The sequence below is a fragment of the Gadus chalcogrammus genome, chromosome 6, assembly GCF_026213295.1.
Source record: "Gadus chalcogrammus isolate NIFS_2021 chromosome 6, NIFS_Gcha_1.0, whole genome shotgun sequence".
Classification (NCBI taxonomy): domain Eukaryota; kingdom Metazoa; phylum Chordata; class Actinopteri; order Gadiformes; family Gadidae; genus Gadus; species Gadus chalcogrammus.
This window is the reverse complement of record NC_079417.1, coordinates 21,840,535-21,863,451: the sequence shown is the minus strand read 5'-3', so window position 1 is coordinate 21,863,451 and position 22,917 is coordinate 21,840,535. Positions and strand designations below refer to the sequence as shown.

Here is a 22,917-nt window from a genome sequence, read left to right as displayed (position 1 = left end):
ATGGACTGGACTCATCTAGGCGAGTGACGTATGCGCGTATGGCGCGTATTGCGCGTATGTGACCATTTTTGACACAAAATGGTCAAGCAACATTTTACGCGCGTATCTCGCGTAAAAAGTACGCGAGATACGCGTCTGGTGTGGCCGCACCTTAAAAAGTTCAATTTTTTGAACTCCTCGCGTACGCGCGTATATGTACGCGCGTATATGTACGCGCGTATATGTACGCGCCTCATACGCCCCTAACGCCTCGTGCCCACTGCACCGTCAGTCAACGGACGTGGGAAGGCGTGGCTGACTGATGGGGGAGTAGTCTTTGCAGATGCATCCGTCAGCCAATCAAATCGGTTCGCCGGGTTCTTCCCGCTTCTTCCTGCTTGTTGCGAGGCAAGATGACCCGCTTTCCCGCTTTCCAGTATCGTCAGAGCCCGAGTCGCGTCACAGTGCCTACATTTGCATACGCGATCTGATTGGATGACGGATCCGTCGCTGCCGAAAAAGTTGAACATTTTTCAACTTTTTGACGGTGGCGAACGCTCCAAGTCAACGGACGGATCCACAATGCATTGCGCGACCGTCCCCATTCAAAGTCAATGGGCAACGGACAACTGACGGAGGTAGTGGGCACGGGGCGTAACGCGAGTAAAATGTTGCTTATACGCATGTAACGCGTGTACGCGTCTCATACGCGCGTAAACCAATGGTTCCCTATGGAAAAATTGCCGATTTTATACGCGTCGTACGCGAGTAACGCGCTTGGTGTGTTCGCACCTTTAAGGTGCGAACACACCAAGCGCGTACCTCGCGTACCATGTAACGCAGCTAAAATGTTGCTTGACCATTTTGTGTCAAAAATGGTCAGATACGCGCGTACGCATACGCGCGTAGATGAGACCGCCCAAACCCCCCCCCCAGCCTGTGGCTGCGCTGGATTTAGGAGTCAGAGGAAGGAAACCCAAACGCCGCTGTGTTTGGGTGGATGATAGAGCTTGGATCGGGTTAGATTAAATAATCTCGGATATAAATAACAATAATCGGGTTAAATAACTTCACATGGTGTGTCTGGTGTGTTTCCAGCATTCGTAGTGTTGATCAGCAGAGAAATAGTCCGCCAAGACGTTGAGATTGCTTAGCAATCAGAGACTCTATCCATGCAAGTGAACGGAGCGTTCCCTCTTCGTCATAACTATCAAACCAAACATCCTTCACATTCACCGAGCGACCATTATGAAAGTAAATGCACATTTCTCGCTAGAAATGTTTCCATAAACGCATTTAATGGCGTAACTATGTTACTATTCCACCCAGAATAAAGAAAGTTGCCGGCCGTGGCTGCCATGGACATGGCTGCGCTGGAGTCCGAGGTAGGAAACCCAAACGCCGTCGTGTTTGGGTGATAGAGTTTAGATCGGATTAGATTAAATAATCTCGGATATAAATAACAATAATCTGGTTAAATAACTTCACATGGTGTGTCTGGTGTGTTTCCAGCATTCGTAGTGTTGATCAGCAGATATATAGTCCGCCAAGACGTTGAGGTTGCTTAGCAATCAGAGACTCTGTCCATGCAAGTGAACGGAGCGTTCACTCTTCGTCATAACTATCAAACCAAACATCCTTCACATTCACCGAGCGAATATTATGAAAGTAAAATGCACATTTCTCGCTAGAAATGTTTCCATAAACGCATTTAATGGCGTAACTATGTTACTATTTCCACCCAGAATAAAGAAAGTTGCCGGCCGTGGCTGCCATGGACATGGCTGCGCTGGAGTCCGAGGTAGGAAACCCAAACGCCGTCGTGTTTGGGTGATAGAGTTTAGATCGGATTAGATTAAATAATCTCGGATATAAATAACAATAATCTGGTTAAATAACTTCACATGGTGTGTCTGGTGTGTTTCCAGCATTCGTAGTGTTGATCAGCAGATATATAGTCCGCCAAGACGTTGAGGTTGCTTAGTAACCAGAGACTCTGTCCATGCAAGTGAACGGAGCGTTCCCTCTTCGTCATAACTATCAAACCAAACATCCTTCACATTCACCGAGCGAACATTATGAAAGTAAAATGCACATTTCTCGCTAAAAATGTTTCCATAAAAGCATTTAATGGCGTAACTATGTTACTATTTCCACACAGAATAAAGAAAGATGTCGGCCGTATGCTTCTGTCCAAGCTCACTACTCTCTGCCAGTGACGTCGGGTCAAGCTCAACGCTGATTGGCTATTGCGGCGCGTATGAGCGTAAAAAGTTCAATTTTTTGAACTCCTCGCGTACGCGCGTATATATACGCGCGTATATATACGCGCCTCATACGCCCCTAACGCGAGTAAAATGTTGCTTATACGCATGTAACCCAATGGTTCCCTATGGAAAAATTGCCGATTTTATACGCGTCGTACGCGAGTAACGCGCTTGGTGTGTTCGCACCTTAAGTCACTACTTTATTACCTCGTTGATGACCAACGTTTAGGAAAACATGTACCTTTAATTCACCCTTGGGTGAAATCGAAGCTTAGTGTGTACTGAATGCGTGTTGATGATGATGCATATGAATTGCAACTTACACGTCTTCCAAACCTTTTCAGTACCCTGGCACATGCTTTGTCCAATGGACCATGGAAGGGACTTTACTTGGCTGACGAGGTAAAACGTGTGGCAGGCGCACGATTCATTGCATCTCGTATAGTAGCATTCACTGGTAGACAGGCAGGCCTCTAGATTGTTTATTATGATTTAATGAAGTGTTCCTATGTGACGCTGATGGGCCCTGGTTGCTGCTTAATGCTTGTTCAAAGTGCATTGTGCACTTTTTGTATGTAGCTACAAAATGAGGGTGGATATCACTTTATAGTTTATAGGCATTATATACTAATAAGAATCATTGACAAATCACATTCCCCTTTTACCACCACAGGACGCACCTCACCAGTATCAGAGCAACAGCTGTGGGGTGTTTATGCTGATGGTGAGATGCATTATTTTCAGAAATGATGACTGATGACTAGTTTGCAAAACAACTAACTCATTTGTATGTTAATTTCAGTACGCAATGTATTCTACCCTCAAAAGCAATATGATTTCAGTCATCTCAATCAGATGTGTAGCATGAAATATAAGGCTTTTAATAATCTAGTCATCCTTACTGGAGGCTACAATTAACATGCATCATAGGTCATACACATTCTTTGTCTTCAGGTACTGCACTTACGGGAGGAGATGGCTACATCTTCACAATAATTTACACTGCTAAACAGTACTGTAACATGGATTTGTATTAGGCTATGAAGTCATTTAAAGCATAACTTTACTTTTCAGGGGGACATGCTCTATCAGGAGGTGGTGGTTGGACAGCTGTTGGAGACCTTTATGCTTGAAAGGTTTATATACTGTGTCCATGTTGCTATTTACTTATTTTTGGTGCTCACGAAGATCGTAGCCAATACACTTGTCTCTCTGTCTCTAGCCCTGCAGAACTAGCTGGCTCCTTCTCACCCTCTCCATCTCCCCATCTCAGTTACACCTTCCAATCACTAAGCAGTGGAAGGTATTGCATACTATGTCAATACTTTTCTATTTACGTATATTCTCTCTTGCTCTTTCTCAGACTTTTGATCGATCAGTGATTGCCTTTTGTTTAATGGTGTGGGTTGTGTTGGTCTGGGCTTGTGTGATTGAATTGAAGGTTGATTATAATCCCTGTTTCTCTCCCTCTCTCTCGCTCTACTTCACTCTTTTTCGGCTCTCTCGCTCTCTCTAGCCCTGCAGGACTAGCTGGCACACCAAGCTCACCCTCTCCATCTCCCCATCTCAGCCACACGCTCCAATCTGGCACAACAGAGGACAGGCCATTCTTACCAACCTAAGTCCTTCAGTAAATTGTACAAGAGACGCTGAGACTGTACATGGCAATGCTTGGCGTGTTCAACAGGGTTTCAAACACATTCCGAGAACTAATCAAGCCTCTCCATCATACCATATATATAAATGACAGTTTGGCAGGGGACATTAAGCTTAATAAAGACAATCTCATCTACATAACGGTTAGAAAGATTTACAACAATGCAGGCTGTGTCAGTGGCCTTGCGCTACGCCTCAAAGGCTTCTCAAAAAAGAAGAATTGGCCAAGCGCACCCCTGGTACTGAGGCACGTTGCATATGGCAGGTTTGTCATAAAAGATGTCTGCCTAGCATAATGTTCTTTTATTACTCCTTTTTCGTTTTATTTGGGACGTCATTTTTGCAATCCCTTTCATTTGTAAATGTACATACTACTGTAGTAAATGTATCTGCCCAGAAATGCTGGTATTTTATTACTCCTTTCTTTTTTGTTTTTGTGACAAATGCTATACGATGTATATAACATACATTTGTGCCTACGATGTATGTTGTAAGGTTAATTGTTACAGAGCAATTACTGTATTTTGTCTTTATTGAAAACATTCAATGGGAAAAGTAAGTGAACACTTGGAGTCAAATGGCCTACTGTTTGAGCCTTCATAGTGTCTGGTAACTGGATTTGAACTGCATAATGTCCCAAGTGTTATTTTAATCTATTAATTATTTAATTTGGGCATATTCTTAAACAACTATATCAAACATATCACTTATTATACCTAATACCCTACCTATACTAACTCAGAAGATAATGAACATGAGATCATGGAGCCTCCCTGTAATGATCGTGTTGCATCAAGTTTGATGCAAAGTTTGGGCCGAGATCCGACACATAAATGTAAGCCAACATTCTGTAGGCTCAGCTGGCTAACGTACCCGTATTACGAGATCGAAAAAGAAGGGGGCGCTAACGTCAGTTCTAAGCTGCCAATGCTACTAGATCGACGACGAAGAACGGGGCGTTCCAGCCTGCGTAGACGAAAACGCCCATCACACGAGAACGCCGGGGGGGCGTTTTAGTCTGCGTGAACGAGAACGCCCACGACACGGTACCGCCCATTTGTGTCTGCAGTCGGATGATATTGAATTGAGGAGCATAGTCGAACTATGGCTGTAATTGGATGAGTGGCGCATGTAAACGTACTGAATGTGTTTAGCAACCTTGTAGGTATACTACTGTTGATGTGGGGATAAAGCTCCTACACAACATTTTAATCATCTAAAGATAACATTAACGTTACTCCAAATCAGGCTAATCTACGTTTATTTTGGGTTCATACCGCTGCAGTAGGTGATATTAATTCAGCTGACTTGTGACATGCAAGTAAATATGTGTCGATTTTGATTGACTCACCAATTAAGAAACTACCACTCATCGGAGACAGAAGGACAGGCGCTCCACAGCTGGGATGGAACGCCTGTAGTTGGTGTCCCCCTGAGAAACCCCTTCACCGCTCCCAGCTAGCAGGTCATGAAGCTGGACCCTTGTCAGCCACAAGGAGCGCTGGAAGTCATCCAGACTGTGCTCCTGGAGAAGATGGTGAAATTCACCGTTCTGAGTGCAGGAAGTTATGAACCCAGACATGTTCTCTGGGTTGTCTTCTCTGGTACTTCCATAACAAGCAAAGAGTCGCAGCAGTGGTTATCTCTATGGTTGGTAAGAGTCCACCTCGACTCTGCATAGCCACCCTCCCCCTTCTGGCCACCATTGTACATTGTATTGTATTGTGTTGTATTGTATGATAGTACCTAACTGTGTAGCAACTGCAGTAGCTGCTATCATTGCTGTAAAACAGGGAATTGGTTAGCCTAGCGATTGTTGTACTTGCACTTGGTTCTATGAACATCCCTACTGTACCGACAGCGATATATTGTTGCACTTCTTATGACAAATGTACTTATTGTAAGTCGCTTTGGATAAATGCCTTAAATGTAAATGTACATTTTAAGAATGAAGTGGCAGAAATAAGCGTTGGCATTCATGAGGACAAAGATATCCAAAGCGTTTATCCAAAGCGACTTACAATAAGTACATTTGTAAGCCCCACCCCCTCTAGAAATGGGTAAAAATTCGATGGTTGTGTTGGTTTTTACTCAATCAAGTTAACTTTGTGATTTGCATGGTCAAGCTCAAGCGAGATACAGGAGGCAAAAATCTGCTTCGCTTTTGGTGTGACAACGGCTGACGAGAATCAACCTAACAGGACAACCCTGTTTGAGTATCAGGTCCAGTTTCTTCGGACCTGATACTGGAGTACCAGCGGAAAGAGAGAGGGGTTATGACATGGTCACAATATGCACCATGTCTGGTAAAAGAACAACTATGATCATACCCATGTGGCCATTTAATTCAAATAGAAAAACGGAACAAACCAAACAAATTTGCAGGGAATAGAGTCAATAGGGCAATGACCATTTTTTTTCCAATTCAGAAAAAAGAATAAAATAGAAATGAGTCAATAGGGCAATGACCTCAAAAAAATGTCTATTTACAAGAAAAAGGTGGAACTCCGACGGCCCCACGTGGGACTCCTACGTAAATGGTTCATTAAGCCAGACAACAAGTGTTGGATGTTTTGGGAAAGTCTATTTAGACAGTAGTCTTCACAGTGGGCAACCCACTTCCATTGCCAGCGTTAACGGATGGACCTAAAGGTCCTCGTGTCGAGTATGTTGCGTTTTCCCTCTGCTCGTGTGTTTGTCCAGCCAGGCCTGCAGCAGGGGCAGGTGTTTGTCCACCCATCGGATATTCAACTCAATGGTCTCGTACGTCTGCTGGATGCACCTCAGCTCTGAGCCCATCTCCTTGGTCAGGGAGCCAAAGAACTCCTGAACCTGAAGAAATAAGTGTTTAGAAGGGGAGAACAATTGCAGTGTGCAGACGAGTCCATGCTAATGATTTAAAAGGATTAACCTTGATAAATGTGAATTCTGACAAACATTGAAATCTTAGAATTGCTACTTAGAATTTGGTGCATGCGTCCGTGTGTGCGTGCGTGCGTGTGTGTGTTCTCACCTCTTTCAGCATGTGTGGGGTGGAGTACTGGTCTGTTACTCCAGTCACCATGCGGGCTATGGAGCTTGAGCCCTCCCCAAACCTTCACAGACAACACACACACACACACACACACACACACACACACACACACACACACACACACACACACACACACACACACACACACACACACACACACACACACACACACACACAATTTATTTACTTCAAAAGTAAATGTATGAAGTAATTTACTGCAAGAATCACAGTATTAAAACCTTTTGAATATAATCACTCATCTGTAGATCACTGATGGAAAGTGTTAATAACATAACATCAACTTCCTCTTTTAGAAGCTAGTTAACACTGATGGTGGCAGCAGGGTTATGAGTTAATATGATTATTATCTCATTAATATATAACCTTTTTCAACATTTTGATGTTTAAGAATTCGTCAAAAATATGCCAGTGCATTGAACAGCCCAATGCTAAAAGCCAATGTTTTGTGCATCCAGCCAAATCGAAGTATATTATACAGGTCAACTGTGTTGAAGGATTACCCATTGAGATGGACTGTCTTTCAGAGAGGTCTGAACTATGGGCCCTGCACTTTGAAAAAGCAACGATTTTCGGTATGTGAACTGATAATATCCACACAGAAAAACCCCAGTCAGATCCCAGTTGGGTTCGAACCCCGGTCATTATTGCAGAGATGTGATTTGTGCCAACCATTGAGCCACCATGCCAAGGTCAACCCTTTCTAACACATGGGAATGACATGAGACGAGAGGCAGACTGACTTCTTGATCAGGGCCGGCCAGTTTGCCCGGAGGAAGTCCCATGCTAGCTTGTAGCCATGGGGGTTCTTGCTAACAGCGATCACCACATGGGGAAGATCCTGGGTCTTCAGAACCTCCCCACGAAAACTCTCCTCCAGCAGTCTGAGAGAGAGAGAGAGAGAGAGAGAGAGAGAGAGAGAGAGAGAGAGAGAGAGAGAGAGAGAGAGGAGAAAACAAAAGCATGAGTGAGAGCTCAAAGAAATTGAAAGGCAATGTAAGGAAGAAGACAACTGAATTGCCCAGAACGGTGTTGTACTGCACATCCAACCGTCTATAACGCGGACCCACATGTGGAGTTTGTCCGTCAGGGGGCTGATGGAGAGCGCCGTCTTTATGCGGCTCTTGACTGACGTGTCCGGGGAACGGCCGTACATCTCATACAGGAAGTCCCACCCCTCTGGAGTGCGGGCTCCAATAGCAAACACGCAGAGGCTGATGTCACTGGGGAGACTGGAGAGGGATGAACATAGAAGACCTTGACATCCTACAGGGACTAAGGTTTAGCAGAAGACAAACATTAACAAGACTGTACATTCATTCCTGACCCTGCAGATATTCAAAAACATCATTTTTTTTAATATTTAATCATAAGATACAATAATATGCAGCTATTATAAGCAATATAATAGTTGCAACGGTGCGTCCATTTTCACACGGGTGGATGTTCTGCTGAGAACACCCGCGGTACCACAGAGTTTCCCTTAGAGGGCGCCAACTGCTGTTTAACCTAGAGGGGCACTCGCATTCGGGTTGAGCAGGCTACAAAAGTATGTGGCTGTGGCAGTCTGTGTGGATGAGGTAGTTGCTCTAAGCAGCCTCACCTGGCCCAAGTCAGACTGATTGGACTCTGGGGCTGGGTGAGTCTGCACTGTTGCTCAGTGTGCACAGGTTCAACTATCCATCCATGTCCAATGCTACACGCCACCTATGGGAACTTACTGGGCTCCTCCAGACAAAGGACGCAGGGTGGTGATATTTAAAGCCATTTTACGGAAGAAGTTTGTATATAATGGCCTAATGCGCCATGTTGCCATGCAGGTTTGTGTGTGGTGATGCCTGGTTTAACCTGTGCACACTGATGACTGAATGTGAAACAGGTGTGCAACAGACTCGGCCAGTTGCGGCGGCTTAAACCATCATCCACACACAATACACATTCAGGAAGGTCTAAAAGAAAACGACAGCCCAAGCCTAGAAGAGGTGCCATGATGGGTCAGAAAGAGTCTGGAGTGGTCTTAAATCAAAATGTTCTCATACAGTGGCAGGTGCAAAGTTGATCAGAACAGACATTCTCAGACTCATTTCCCTAATTTCCCTCACTAATAAGTAACGGGTGGACCTTTCTTACAGATTACCCTCCAGATAGCTCTTACATCGGGACCAAAGAGAGGGGTTCAGGGTTGGAGACCAGGTAAAGGGAGACTGACCTCATGTTGCCGTCCAGGGCCTTCCAGCTGTGGAAGAGCCTACTGGCCTTTTCCACGCAGGGCGCATGGTTGCGCACGCAGGCGAACAGCAGCAGGTAGCTCCTCAGCACCCTCTCAGAGACCGACCCGGAGTCGCTCCACGTCTGCTGGTCGATGAGGGTCTGTAACAGCTCCACGATGTAGCCCTGAGAGGAACGCATTTCATCCACTTTAACTGAAGCCATTGTTAGAATGGCTTCAGTTAAAGTGGCACCCACGGCAGAATGGTTCAGTCCAGCGACGCTCCCCTCCGGTCCACGCAGCCCCAACATGCAGGGACGCAGTGGACGCTCCCCCGTAGAGAACAGAACCAGCAGCAACAGGATGTCCAAATGAGGTCAATACTGTTTGTGTAGCCCTTACTGACGGTAAGTATGTATAAGGGATTTGAACCGGTTCAAGAAACGAAAATGAAAACAAAATCATACATATATTAATTACATTTCTCTGAAAATGTAATTTCTAAAATGCACATTTCTCAAGCATAGGTTCATTGTTATGTGGAGTGAAACAAGGCACAAGAGAGCTGCTGGAGATATGTTGCAGCGAGGGAGAGGGTGGGTTTTGCCCACTTGAGCCACACTATTTAAACTAATAGCTTATTTTTTACTATTCTGTTCCGCAAACTAGGGCTGTACGGTATGGACTAAAATGTATATCACGGTATCATTTGAGGCATAGACGGTAACAGTATTATATCAAGGTATGTTAATTGTATCTTCTAATTTCGATATCAATACTTCTGAAGAGGTAAAATACTGGTTATGCAGCATAACTGCGTGAAAGAAAAATGCTTACTTCCATCTCTGAAAAACCCTAATGTTTAATAGTATGGATTTCTTTCTCCACTTGCTCGCGGACCTTGAGGTATGATTTTGGCATCTCAATTTGGCTGAAGTGTGTGCGGGCAGGTAACGCGTACCTGGGATCGAGTGTTTGGACCATCTCTTCAAAGCCCTTTCTTATCAACATTGCGAAAGGGAACCATGTCCTTACACAGGTAAACAGTGACGGCGTTTGTTATCTCGTTCCACCGCTGGCTTTTTCGGTCGTAAGGATTGGCTTTGGAAATTGCCTGCGGAAGCGATGTCTGTGGAAGAGATGCAGGGACAGCTTCACGCTACCAGCGTTTGTCTCATACGGTGTGGAATGAGAGCTCCTGAAGGGACTATTGCGCAAGCACACAGGTGCGTAGCAAGCATGCCTGCAAGCTTGCGCAATAGCATACTGCCTGAGAAGGCAGTATCGCATATAAATCTGGACCTGGGAAAAGTAACGTTGCGCCGAATTGAAAAAGGAACTACGTTTCGTTACCATATTTTCAGTAGTTGCGTGTAACTTTACTTTTTACATGAAAAAGTATTTACGTTACTGTATTAAGGTGTTACTTACTACCGGTCGCACCGGTCTCCGGGTAACGTCAAAATCCATACTGTAGCGCAAATTCACACCAGTGTACTTTCTATACCGTTTATACCGTACACCCCTACAGCAAACAATACGAATAGGAACTTTTGGGGGACATGTGTGGGGGCTTATACGCGGTTGGCGTCAGGCAAACCTTCATCTGGTTCTCCAGCGTCTTCATGTCCCTCTTCTCCATCAGCTTGTAGATGGGCACCAGCTCGCTGAGGCCCTGGGTGACCGCCAGGGTCTCCATCTCCCGGGACAGGTACAGGGACAGCTCCAGGGCCGTGTCCAGCGGCACCTTGCCCACACTGGGACACACACACACACGCACACATAGGATGGTAACATCACCTTTAACCAACTTTGCCTCACAGAGAGGCATCTCATTTGCGAGAGGGACCACATAGCAATTATTATAGCAGATAATCTATTAATAAATAATAATCTGTTGCCATCCCAGTTTGGCTTAGTTTAGGAGGTAGAGCAGGTTGTCTTGTAACCGGAATGATGCTAGTTTGACCACCGGCCCCTCCTATCCGAGGGTCGAGGTGTCCCAAAGCAAGAGACCTAACGAGATGTCTGTGGCCTTGTGTGGATGACACCACCGTCAGTGTGTAAACGTGTGTGAATGAACCTTTGTACATTTATTTGGATTAAAGCGTCTGGTAACTGCCCTAAATGGAAGTGTAAATGCGATAAAAGGGGAGCCCTGACCTGACCAGCTGGAAGACATTGTTGATGAGGCTGGCACGGTCGCTGCTGCTCAGGGCCGTGTGGTTGGTCTGCAGCAGGCGGGTCAGGCCGCTCCAGCCCTGCCCCTGGTAGTGCACCATGTAGTAGCCGCTCATGTCCACGTTGAACTTGACCCAGTCCACCTCCTCCTCCAGGTACAGGACGTCTGCAGGGACAGTTACACGTTGGACCCACTCAGACATGAAACCATTGGGTCAGCGTGACTGAAGCCATTGTTGGGCCCATGTACCAGTGGCTCTCGGTCAGTGGTCCCTTATCGGGTCCTGATCCATTTTGCCATTTTGATTTGAAATGTAGCCAATAAATAATAATAATAATTCTGTTTTTTTACCTATTTTTACTGTATACTTTTATTGAATCTAATTAAATGCGCATAATGAAAAACTGGGTGTCATGAACCCAATATTAGTGGCCCAAATCAAGTAAGTTTTATCTGGCAACCATAGTCACCCCTAAAAGCATAGGTCTGAATAAATCTATTTCACAGCCTAAAGTCACAGTTTGTGTTTACTAAACATAATACACACCCCGACATCCATATGACCTTATATGGTTCAGAGATCAGTTAACCTTATTAGTTTTCTTCGTTGTGGTGGTTAAATGTGTTTCTAAGATAACAATAATTCATTCATTCAATAAATTAAGTTGAGTACTTAAACTCTGTATCAATCTCGGTTTGGTGGCACAATATGAAATGGGTTGGGCATTGACCTCAAAAGTTACAGGGTTCTCACCAGTTTTGTTCTCCAGCAGAAAGCGTTGGATGGTGTTTGAGTGGCTGGTTTTGTAGGTCAACGGGATCTTCCACAGGAACCTATCGACGCACAGTATTAATGCTGATGAGGACATTGGTGACCCTGACAGTAAGAATCATCTCTTTTTAACACACATGAAGTAAAGGTAGGAGAATACACATTAACACATTAAAAATGTCCTCAATTAGTCAAATATCTAATTAGATTAGAATCATTTTCATCGATTGATCGATGTTGGACCCCTACTCATTGATTACACCTTGGTTGACTGGAAAAACCGGAGGATCGTCTCTCTGAACAACCTGCACGTTTTTATTGGACATAATGGCCCTGCCCGAACAGGGGTTCCCTGGGTGAGCTCTGTAGACTTTACCCGTCGCTGAGGGCGGGACCGTCCGTTTTGAGGTAGCGTTCCTGATGGAGCCTGACCTCGCGGCCTTTCACCTCCACCGTGACCAATGGGAAGCCCTCCTGCAGCGTCCAGGTGTCCATGATGGTGCCCACGTCCAACTCGTCGTCTGTGTACCATTTCTACACACACACGTACACACACATTCAAACAACCACAATCATTACAATTCTATAGTAAAATCCCATGTTTCTTTTTTTTATTATATTCTAATATATTTTATATTCAAGAAGTCACACAATGCAAAGGCTGCCGGAAATTTGTTGTACAAGGAAAGTTCTGTAACATTTTGCCACCGTCCCTGTCAGTACTCAAACACAGGGTCATTCCACGATATTCAAAATCCCGGCCAATCAAATTCCTGCTGTTTAAAGCATCAAAGCAGACAAACGAGAAAACAGGAAGTGCCGTAGATCTTGAGGCGTATTCAGCAGAGGATCATGGGTATTCCCAGCATGGGGGGGCATGCCCTCTACTTCCCTGGCTGCTAAAGTTGTCAGAGAATTGAGGTACGTCGGTACTTACAAAGCCCTCGGGTCGCAGCTTCCCCTCGGAGCAGAAGGCCTTCTGCTGGACTCCGCCCACCTCAAACTGGTCGGACTTACACACCTGTTGGGGGGGGACACACAACTCCTTGACTCGCATGTAACCACACTAGGACACCTTGTTTTAGCTACCATTGACCTCTACTTCCAGAAATCCTGTTGCCTTACAATTAGGGTTGTCAGTTAAACGCGTTATTAACGGCGTTAACGCAAACCAATTTTAACGGCGTTAATTTTTTTATCGCGCAATTAACGCAAATTCATATTTACATTTTTTTTCAAAGCAAAGAAGCAGTAGCCTGACTGCTATGTTCAAGGCAGTATGTTTGTATGTTCATCGTTTAATTGCACTATAGGCTTTTTTTCGTATCTTCCTGCTTTGATCAGTATATGCCAATGCCAATTGCCAACAAGGCAAGCCGATGCACTTCTCCATGTTGATAAGAGCATTAAAATGAGAACAATTAATGGGAGAAAGAAATCAAGGGATATTTAGCATAGAAAAAAGATGTGCGATTAATCGCGATTAATTGTGAGTTAGCTATGATATTAATGCGATTAATCCCGATTAAATATTTTAATCGCTTGACAGCCCTACTTACAATGTAAAACAAAGAAAGCCTCACAGAATTCTCATTTGATTGATCATCATAAAAAAAGTATAAACTGTAGTTTGATCATGATATTTGTTTGAGAGTACGAACAGAGGACAAAATAATAATTGGAAGCACATGAGGACGGTGGGGACGCCTACTCACGTTGGAGAGGCTCTGCCAGAGGTGGCTGTTGACGGTGTTCTGGTAGCTGTAGCGACGGAGGTAGCGGATGATGCCCTCATTGAAGGCCTCTGGGGTCAGGAAGTCCCGCAGCATGTTCAGGATGCAGGCCCCCTGCGTTCACACACACAGACACATCATGAACACACACACATGGACACCATGAACACACACACACAGACACATCATGAACACACGCACGGACACCTCATGAACACACACACACAGACACATCATGAACACACACACACACGGACACATCATGAACACACCCACACGGACACATCATGAACACACACACACGGACACATCATGAACACACCCACACAGACACATCATGAACACACACACACAGACACATCATGAACACACACACACGGACACCTCATGAACACACCCACACAGACACATCATGAACACACACACACAGAGACATCATGAACACACACACACGGACACCTCATGAACACACACACACAGACACATCATGAACACACACACACGGACACCTCATGAACACACACACACAGACACATCATGAACACACACACACAGACACATCATGAACACACCCACACGGACACATCATGAACACACACACACGGATACATCATGAACACACACACACGGACACCTCATGAACACACACACACAGACACATCATGAACACACACACGGACACATCATGAACACACACACATGGACCTCCCGTTCCGGTGTCGTAATTAGAAAATGTGATCCCTTAATTCTATATTCCGATATTCTGGTGTCTCACCTTCCTAGTCCTAATCTGGGGAGACGGGTATCCAAATGGGAGCACATTCTGTTGTTTGTTCTGAAATGTTGTACATTCTGTTGTTCTGTAAATGTTGTACATTCTGTTGTTCTGTAAATGTGGTACATTCTGTTGTACGTTCTGTTTTATAAATGTTGTACATTTTGTTGTTCTATAAATGTGGTACATTCTGTTGTACGTTTGGTTTTATAAATGTTGTACATTCTGTTGTATGTTTTTATATGAATGTTGTACATTGTGGTGTATGGTCTGTTATATTAATGTTTTACATTGTGTTATATATTCCGTTATATAAATGTGGTACATTCTGTTGTATGTTGTGCTTTATAAATGTGGTACATTCTGTTGTATTTTGTGTTTTATAAATGTTTTACATTGTGTTATATATTCCGCTATATAAATGTGGTACATTCTGTTGTATGTTGTTGTGAGAAGGTGAAATCCTCCCCCTTCTCACTGTCCCGCATTAGAGGAATTATTATTATTATTATTATATTGTGTGTGTATATATTAGATTGGGCTGGTATAGAATTGGTCTTCCGTCCCGGTAGGGGGCAGTATGCTAAGGGAGCTTAGGATCAAAGCATCAGGGAATAGCCCAGGGGGGTGTTGATAGAAACAGCTGTTTTGTAAATATCTTTAGGTTCTGCACAGGGTGTGGGTATATATGTATTTGGTGATTTTTTGTTTAGTATCATGTTTATTTAGTATTCACACAATGTACTTTCTCTTCAGTTATGTTGGATTGTTAGCTTTAGGTAAATGTTCCCCCAGCTAATGGTCTGGCCCATATGGCCGTGATTGGTCCAATTACCATTTCCCTATTTAAGGGCCTTTTCATTTGGTGTTTGGGGCTGAAGGTGGTGCTGGCTTGGAGTGAGGCCAGTACGAGAAACGTATGTTATGGTATGCTATTTTATGTTATCGTAGTTTGGTTTGCTGACTGATGCAGTCATTTCCTTTTCATTTTTGAACGTTGCTCTATTTTTGTGAATGTTTGGAGAGATTAAAACTTCACTTTTCTTAGTCGTCAGTCCATTGCCCTCATTTTTGCCCACACTCGCGATACCCAGTTGCCCGTATCCCAGATACGTGGGGCGACCACGCCGGTCCCTCACAGTTGTGTTTTATAAATGTGGTACATTCTGTTGTAGGTTGTGCTTTATAAATGTGGTACATTCTGTTGTATGTTGTGCTTTATAAATGTGGTACATTCTGTTGTATGTTGTGCTTTATAAATGTGGTACATTCTGTTGTATATTGTGTTTTATAAATGTGGTACATTCTGTTGTATGTTGTGCTTTATAAATGTGGTACATTCTGTTGTATGTTGTTAATTCCCCCCATGATGTGCCGCCCTCTCGGCCTGGTCGCCCTTGAGACGCCTTCAATGTGTTCCACCGGGATAAGGGTTAAAAAAGGACGGCACCTTGCTGTACGAGACGTCATCAAACATCTCCCGGATCTGGGAGGGGGTTTCCACCGGGGTGGAGACGGGATGGGAGGAGGTGAGAGAGTCGACCTCCATGGCGTTGAAGCATTTGCCCAGAAAGAAGTCATCCTATGGGAGGAGGGACAAGTCAATGAAGAGGTCAGAAAGGTGGAGGGTTAGGGAAGTGAAATTAGTTTCCCGCCTGATGACAGTGTGGCAGGTTTATAGAAGGTACCTTTTAGGCAAGGCTCCGAACCGGTTCAAGGAACGAAAATGAAAACCGAAAACGAACATAATTTTACAAGGAACAGAAACGGAAATGAAAACCAAATGGTCTTCAACTGTTCCGGAACAGAAACGTTGTTCTGAAATCCCCAAAACTGGTTAATACATTTTTTTCTCTATATAGCCTATAGAATTTCACAAAAGCATAGCCTATTTCATGAAAAAAGAAATATATATTTCCGGTTGCTGCGTTCACTTCACCGCCCGCTAAGCTCAGTTGTCACAAATTCCCACCACCACCCTGGCTAGAGGCGATTTTGCTTATGGCGGGGTTAGAAATGATTGAGCGAGCCTCTATATCTGAAGATCTTACAACCAGGTAAAGAGTTTCTAGCCCACTTATCTAGAAATTATTTTGATACAAAATTATATTTATCATAGAATATAGGCTACAGTCAGCAGCAGTCTGCCTGGTATGTGAGATGGATATCGTTAATATTTTTGGATGCTGCCTGTGATTTATGATTTTTAGCTCATTTAGACTACTGTGTAAATTACTGGCAAATACCAATATCTAGGTCTTTTGTAAGGTATCGACGCAACCACAAAAATAGACTGGGCCCAATAACACTGCCGGAACGTTAAGAACGAACGTTATTTTACGTTCCGAACCGGTTCAGAAACTATATGTTGGTGGCGGAACGCAAGAACTAAAGGGTTAAATATACCGGTTCCGTTCGGAGTGGAACGATTGGAAAATAATTTCGTTTTCAAGCCCTGCTTTTAGGGGATTTACATTGAGGGGATTTTGCTGACACTTTTATCCAAAACGACTTAGAACCAATCATTCACACATTGACCGCACAACCATGCAGGGCGACAGCCAGCTCGTCAGTAGTAGTCAGGGTGAGGTTCCTTGCTCAGAGACACCTCAACACTCAGCTAGGAGGAGTCGGGGATCGAACTAGCAACCTTCGGGTTACCAGTCAACTTTCTCTACCTCCTGAGCTACTGCCACCCAGTACCAGGTGAAGAGAAGGAGCCAAGTGTATAGAAGGTACCAGGTGTATAGAAGGTGTAGAAGGGTTGAGTACTACACGTCTCCGGAGCTCTCACCACTTGAAGCTCGGGGTAGGTGATGTCCACCGAGACAAACTCCATGAACTTGGCGAAGCCCTCGTTGAGCCACAGGTCGTTCCACCACTCCATGGTGACCAGGTTCCCAAACCACTAGACAACAACAGGAAACCCAGTTAGCCATCTCACCCCTGGATATGGCAAACTCATTTTGATCTTCTTTAAGAGAGATAATATGTTACTTCACACAGATGAAATGAAATACAAGCAATTAGCCACTATGTCTATAATCCATGTAGTAGCGGGATGTATTGTATTTGCTATGATTCTAATCAAATTGAAACACATTTGGTTTTCCCTTTACTAAATATTTGTCAGGTATGCGTTTTAATATAACATCCTCTCTTTATGATAATAAAATATAATTAATTGGTAATTTCATCGTCATTGGTCGGCAAGGACCAAATTCAATTTGAGAGATTCCCTGGGTTGATCGAGTCATTGATATACTACTTTGAATGTAGACATTTAATAACTTCAATACTATCTGAAGAAAAACAAAAAAGAAAAGTGGAAAAGTTACACAGCAGAGCTTTAGAAACGTTATGTTATAACTTATTAATAGTTAAAGTAGAAATATCAATAAAAAAGTAAAAAGTGAAGACATTCAGCTAAACCGTCACATGATGTGTGTGTGTGTGTGTGTGTGAAGCTATACTAGCTTCAAACACACACACACACACACACACACACACACACACACACACACACACACACACACACACACACACACACACACACACACACACACACACACACACACTACTGCTCTGTATACCTGAGCCAGGAATATATTCATCCTTTTAAAAAGGTGCTGAAAACTATTTCATGTAGACGCTCACTTAAAGACTACAGGGATCTTTGTTCATTGTTTTGACTCTGCAGCAACGTACAGGAATCTCATGTCTAAACTCAACAAAGTGTAGCCTAGAGCTAGCATAAAATAACAAATCTTGCATATTGTACATTTAAAAAAGTATTTTTTCCTCTTTATCTCCATATCCCTAGCTAGTGAAATGCAAGATCCAGGTGAAAGGTTACCTGGTGGGCCAGCTCGTGAGCGATCACCATGGTGATGCCCAGCTTGTCGGAGGCTGAGGACTTGGGTTGGAAGAGCAGGCGTGCCTCCCTGTAGGTGGTCAGACCCCAGTTCTCCATCGCCCCCGACTGGAAGTCTGGGATGGCCACCAGGTCTGCAGGGATCAACAACACAACATCCATTTGGATCGATTTGAGTACATTTGCATTTCCTCTACTCTGCTCTAGACAATACCACTATGGTAATATGGTACAATACCACTGGCTTTAACTTGTTTGAAGAGGGGGAAAAAAATGAAAAAACGAAATGGGACTGATTATATGATTATAGCATTCACTCAATACATTGAATATAATTATTCCCACTTAAAGTGATAATAGAAGGAGTCCCAACAAGGACTCAGCCATGCATGGCTGAGGAGTAGGTGGTGTCCGATGGATAGAGTTTCATTCACCACCACGGATTCTTGATTCCTAAAGACATCTCAGGATTGTTAACCTTCAATTTTGATCCTTTTGAACAAAATGTGCTACTTTGTGAACTACTCTGTGTTCAGAGACACAAGGAGCCTCTATATGGCGTTTTTACACAAGTCTCTCACAGAATTAACATTTTAAATTGCAGATGGAAGATTGTTTTTATTAGTGGCTCGTTTTCTGTTCCACATATATTGTGGGATACAGTCAAGGGCTTCATAACATCTCACTTGAACTCATCTTATCTGAATACATGTAAAAAAAAAGATTCTCCCTAAACATACAGATCGTGAGACTAGGGGTCCCGAGGTTTACTCGAGTAATCATCGAGCAAATCATAAACCATTCCAGAATTATTTTTATATTGTAGTTTTCCAACATGATCCAAATACATGATCGATTTCGTTGATATGTAAATCAGTGAAGTTTTAGAGCAGGATATATCTCTAAATAGTCCAAAGCTGTTATTTATATTATAAACCATATAATTATTGCGTTATTTCATACCCATGTAAAGTTGCCTAAAGAACCTTTTACCACAAGGTTCATATTTGTAGTTCTATGAATGTATTTATAATGATGGCAAAGGGTTGTACACCAAACACGACAAAGGACCAGACCACATACCCTGCTTCGGCAGCGGGTAGGGGATGTCAAAGAAGTCATCGTAGAAGTCCAACAGCTTGACCGCAGCATCCAATGCGAAGGAGGTCTGGTCAATCTTCTCTGGTGACGCGTAAACGGAAATCTGAGGGATGTCATATTTTCAAATGTTCACACACTCACACTCACGCCACAGACCAAGTGATGAAGAGGTTAAGGGTTATCAAGGTGTCCATTTAGCATCAGCAAACTGTGTTTCATCAAATTCATTGCAATCTCACGTAAGTTCAGTGCATTAATGTCCTTTTTGTTTCAGTTAACACATCAATAAATAAAAGGGGAAGTATGACTAAATCACAAAAGACAAGATGCATCAATGAAACATTCAACCACCCAATCAGATCGTCCTTTGTATGACTCATTGGTTTGATAGCCAATGGGATGACTACTTGGTTAGAGAGTTAATTGTATGTCCATTTAAAGATTCCTCAGTTATCATGTAACCCCCTCCAGCTCACCTTGACCCCGTGTTGGGTGGTCTTGCTGACAGACAGGAAGTCGGACACGATGAAGGCGACCAGGTATGTGCTCATCCTCACACTGGTGTCAAAGTAGTCCTTCAGCAAGCCCCCGGCCAACTCTACTGTGTTTATCTTGGAGAGGAAGGGGAGCAGTGAGAGAAGTACAACCTGGAGGAGAACGTCTCGAGTCGAACCACACAATCACCGCAACAACACAGTCATCAAAGCGGTGTGATATGCACCACAAATGTCAACTAACACCAGAGTAACACTTTCCCCAAGGTCCCACCGTCACCACAGCAACCAGACAGTGGACACAATAGCAGGTCTGACTCTCATGTACCTTGGGCATGTTGGATATGGCGATATGGCGTGGCTCCCGTACGATCTGAATTGTGAAGTTAGCTTTGAACGCTGGCTCGTCAAAGCATGGGAAGGCTGCCCGGGCGCTGGTGGCCTCAAACTGGGTGGAGGCCACGTACCTGGGGAACAGAGGTCAAGCTGTTAGTACTTCAGTTGTAATCGACATATTTGGTCAACATCACCGCGGAAGTGTTGTATATCCACAACATAGACTGATAGTCACCTACCTGATCTCCCCACTGCTCGCCCGGTAACTGCTCTTATAGAAGCCGTGATAGTTATCTGACAAGTTGGCGGAAAACTCCAGCAGAACGTCATACGTCCCGCCTTGGTAGAGGACCCGGTCGGAAAGAAGAGCTAACTGTTCAGAAGCAGGGTGCTCTAGGAAGCGCAGGGGGGTCGGAGGTCCCCCAGGCACCAGGAGCGTCACCTTGGAGATGAGCAGCTCGCTGCTGTGAAGGACGATGGTCGTGGTGTTTTCTAGGACCTCCAGTTCGATGTGGACCACGCCGGTGAAGCGGAGTGTGTTCATGTCGGGGTGGACGGTGAGGTTGTAGTGAAGGGGAACCACTGTCTGGGGGAGCCTCATGCGTTCCCAGGGGAAGGCTTGGTCGGCGCGGGGAGGCGTCCCGGCAGCGTCGCTGCCCGGTAGCTGTGCCGCGAGGGAGGGAACGCTGGCCTCCAGCAGGAGGAGTACGAGGAGAGGAACAGCTAGCATGGTGGCGAAGGAACGTTGGGTTTACACCACTCCTACGGGTTACAGTAGGAAAAGGAGAACACTGTTTATTTTAGCAATCTGGGATTGTGAGGTACAACAGCCGAATACACAAAGTTTGATCCTGCATTGAAAAAATAAACGGCCTAAGGGGATGGGTCCACTACGGGCCTTTCTCTGGTCAATTGCTGAAAAAAAACACAACGTCGTGCTTTTCTTACTGTTATGACAAGTGGTCACATTAGCTCCTTACCTCCTAGCTTAACATCGGTGCAAAAACATATTCATCACTTAATACCCAAGGGAATGTGCAACACCATGCAAGACTGAACACATGGATGAACTGGATGTTACATCCACCTTAAAACGGAAAGTAATAAAAATAAACACACATGCTATATATTCAGACATCTTTTGGAATTCATTGAGCAGTTTAACATTATATTACATCCAGTGTTTAGAGACATATTTACATTTTAAGGCATTCAAAACTATTTAACAAAATAGCTGTTCAGGCTGAGGTATAGCTATGAGCAGGGCCGACGGACTGCGGGGGAAAGTGAGGCAGTCCTGGGGGGGACTGACTTCTTTTTTTTTTTTAATTATCCACCATTCCATAGTGTTAGGAGACGCACACGGCCACGTCTCCAACCCCCCCCCGACAATTGTTCTCTACCCCCCCGTCAACGATTGTTCGCTACCGCCCGTCAACAATTCAGCGCAGGGGGCTGGTAGAGGGAATTCGGGGGGGGGGGGCATCAGTACCTCTTGTATACAGGGCCCAGGATTTGGTGCAACGGCCCTGGCTATGAGAAGTACAACTCCGTAACAAACGGAAAAAGTGAACAACAGAAGTGGTTTAAAGACCATCAATTACAATTAAGGCATTTAGCAGACGCTTTTATCCAAAGCGACTTACAACGGTTAATACACACATTGACACACCGACGGCAGAGCCAACCATGCAACCAGCTCGTCAAGAGCAGATGGGGTTAAGTGACTTGTTCAGGGACACATCAACGCTCAGCTAGGAAGAGCTGGGGATCGAAGTAGCAACCTATCTGTTACGAGACAACCGCTCTACCTCCTGAGCTAAGCTGACCCAAGAAAAGAGGCGTGTGTGGGTCATTGCGGACAGGGTCGTCGGGACGTCAACGTACAACCCCTATCTCGAACCCACCCCCTCGCCAGTGCCACGGGAGTGAATCATATTCGATTGATCCAATATGGACTGATCCAATACGATGTTGGATCAGATCACTAGAAATAGTAGTTATGCTGAGAGGGAAACAGAACTGCCTCCCTAGTAGGAACCTCGTGCTTCCTACATTTCAAGAACATATCAAGAGTGCACTTTTAGTCATTCCGAACTATGTTAGGCCTGTTTCGTTCAGGCTGTAGGGAATTGATAAAGAATATATAGTGTATAACTTTTTAATTCATTCATTAACTAATTATTTTGCATTGATAATAACCAAATGTGGGTTTACCTGTCAGCGGCGGCTTCTCCCCCAAAGTGAAAGTGAAAACAAACGATTCATTGGAGGTGAACTGCATGCTGGGAGCGTCCCCAAAGGTATACTAAAGTCGTTTCGTGAGACAGGTCCATCTCTGAATTTAAAGTTATTCAGTTTTCAACGGGTGTATACAGTCTAAGTTATGAACTTGATTGACTTTATTCAAAGGTTGTATAGTTTTTGAGATGCTGCGCACAGTTGGAAGTGGATTGTCGGTGTCATAAACAAGACTTCCGTATTCTT

At 44.3% G+C, this 22,917-nt stretch overlaps 1 protein-coding gene and 1 long non-coding RNA gene across 5 annotated transcripts in view; one reads left to right on the top strand and one right to left on the bottom strand.

The window, feature by feature from the left end:
• LOC130384941 (uncharacterized) overlaps positions 1–4,747 on the top strand; it is a 20,309-nt gene extending 15,562 nt beyond the window's left edge. Inside the window, exons 1-4 of one of the 4 annotated variants that reach the window (XR_008895946.1) lie at positions 1,657–1,780; positions 2,591–2,648; positions 2,920–3,549; positions 3,763–4,747. This is a non-coding gene — a long non-coding RNA (uncharacterized LOC130384941). Of the gene's footprint in view, positions 1–1,656; positions 1,781–2,448; positions 2,649–2,919; positions 3,550–3,762 lie in introns of those variants that run through there. The other 3 variants (XR_008895944.1, XR_008895945.1, XR_008895943.1) reach the window with 3 other exon arrangements.
• LOC130384938 (endoplasmic reticulum aminopeptidase 1-like) lies at positions 3,994–22,917 on the bottom strand. The gene is made up of 19 exons (XM_056593346.1): positions 22,648–22,917; positions 20,670–21,192; positions 20,423–20,561; positions 20,077–20,211; positions 19,583–19,703; positions 18,482–18,633; positions 17,420–17,533; positions 16,076–16,207; positions 13,833–13,964; positions 13,055–13,138; positions 12,494–12,651; positions 12,100–12,179; positions 11,327–11,510; positions 10,764–10,920; positions 9,164–9,348; positions 8,025–8,186; positions 7,698–7,838; positions 6,916–6,997; positions 3,994–6,734 (listed from the first exon to the last, which is right to left on the bottom strand). Exons 2-19 carry the CDS (start codon positions 21,158–21,160, stop codon positions 6,549–6,551), a joined length of 2,835 nt encoding a protein of 944 aa, XP_056449321.1. The 5' UTR covers positions 21,161–21,192; positions 22,648–22,917; the 3' UTR covers positions 3,994–6,548.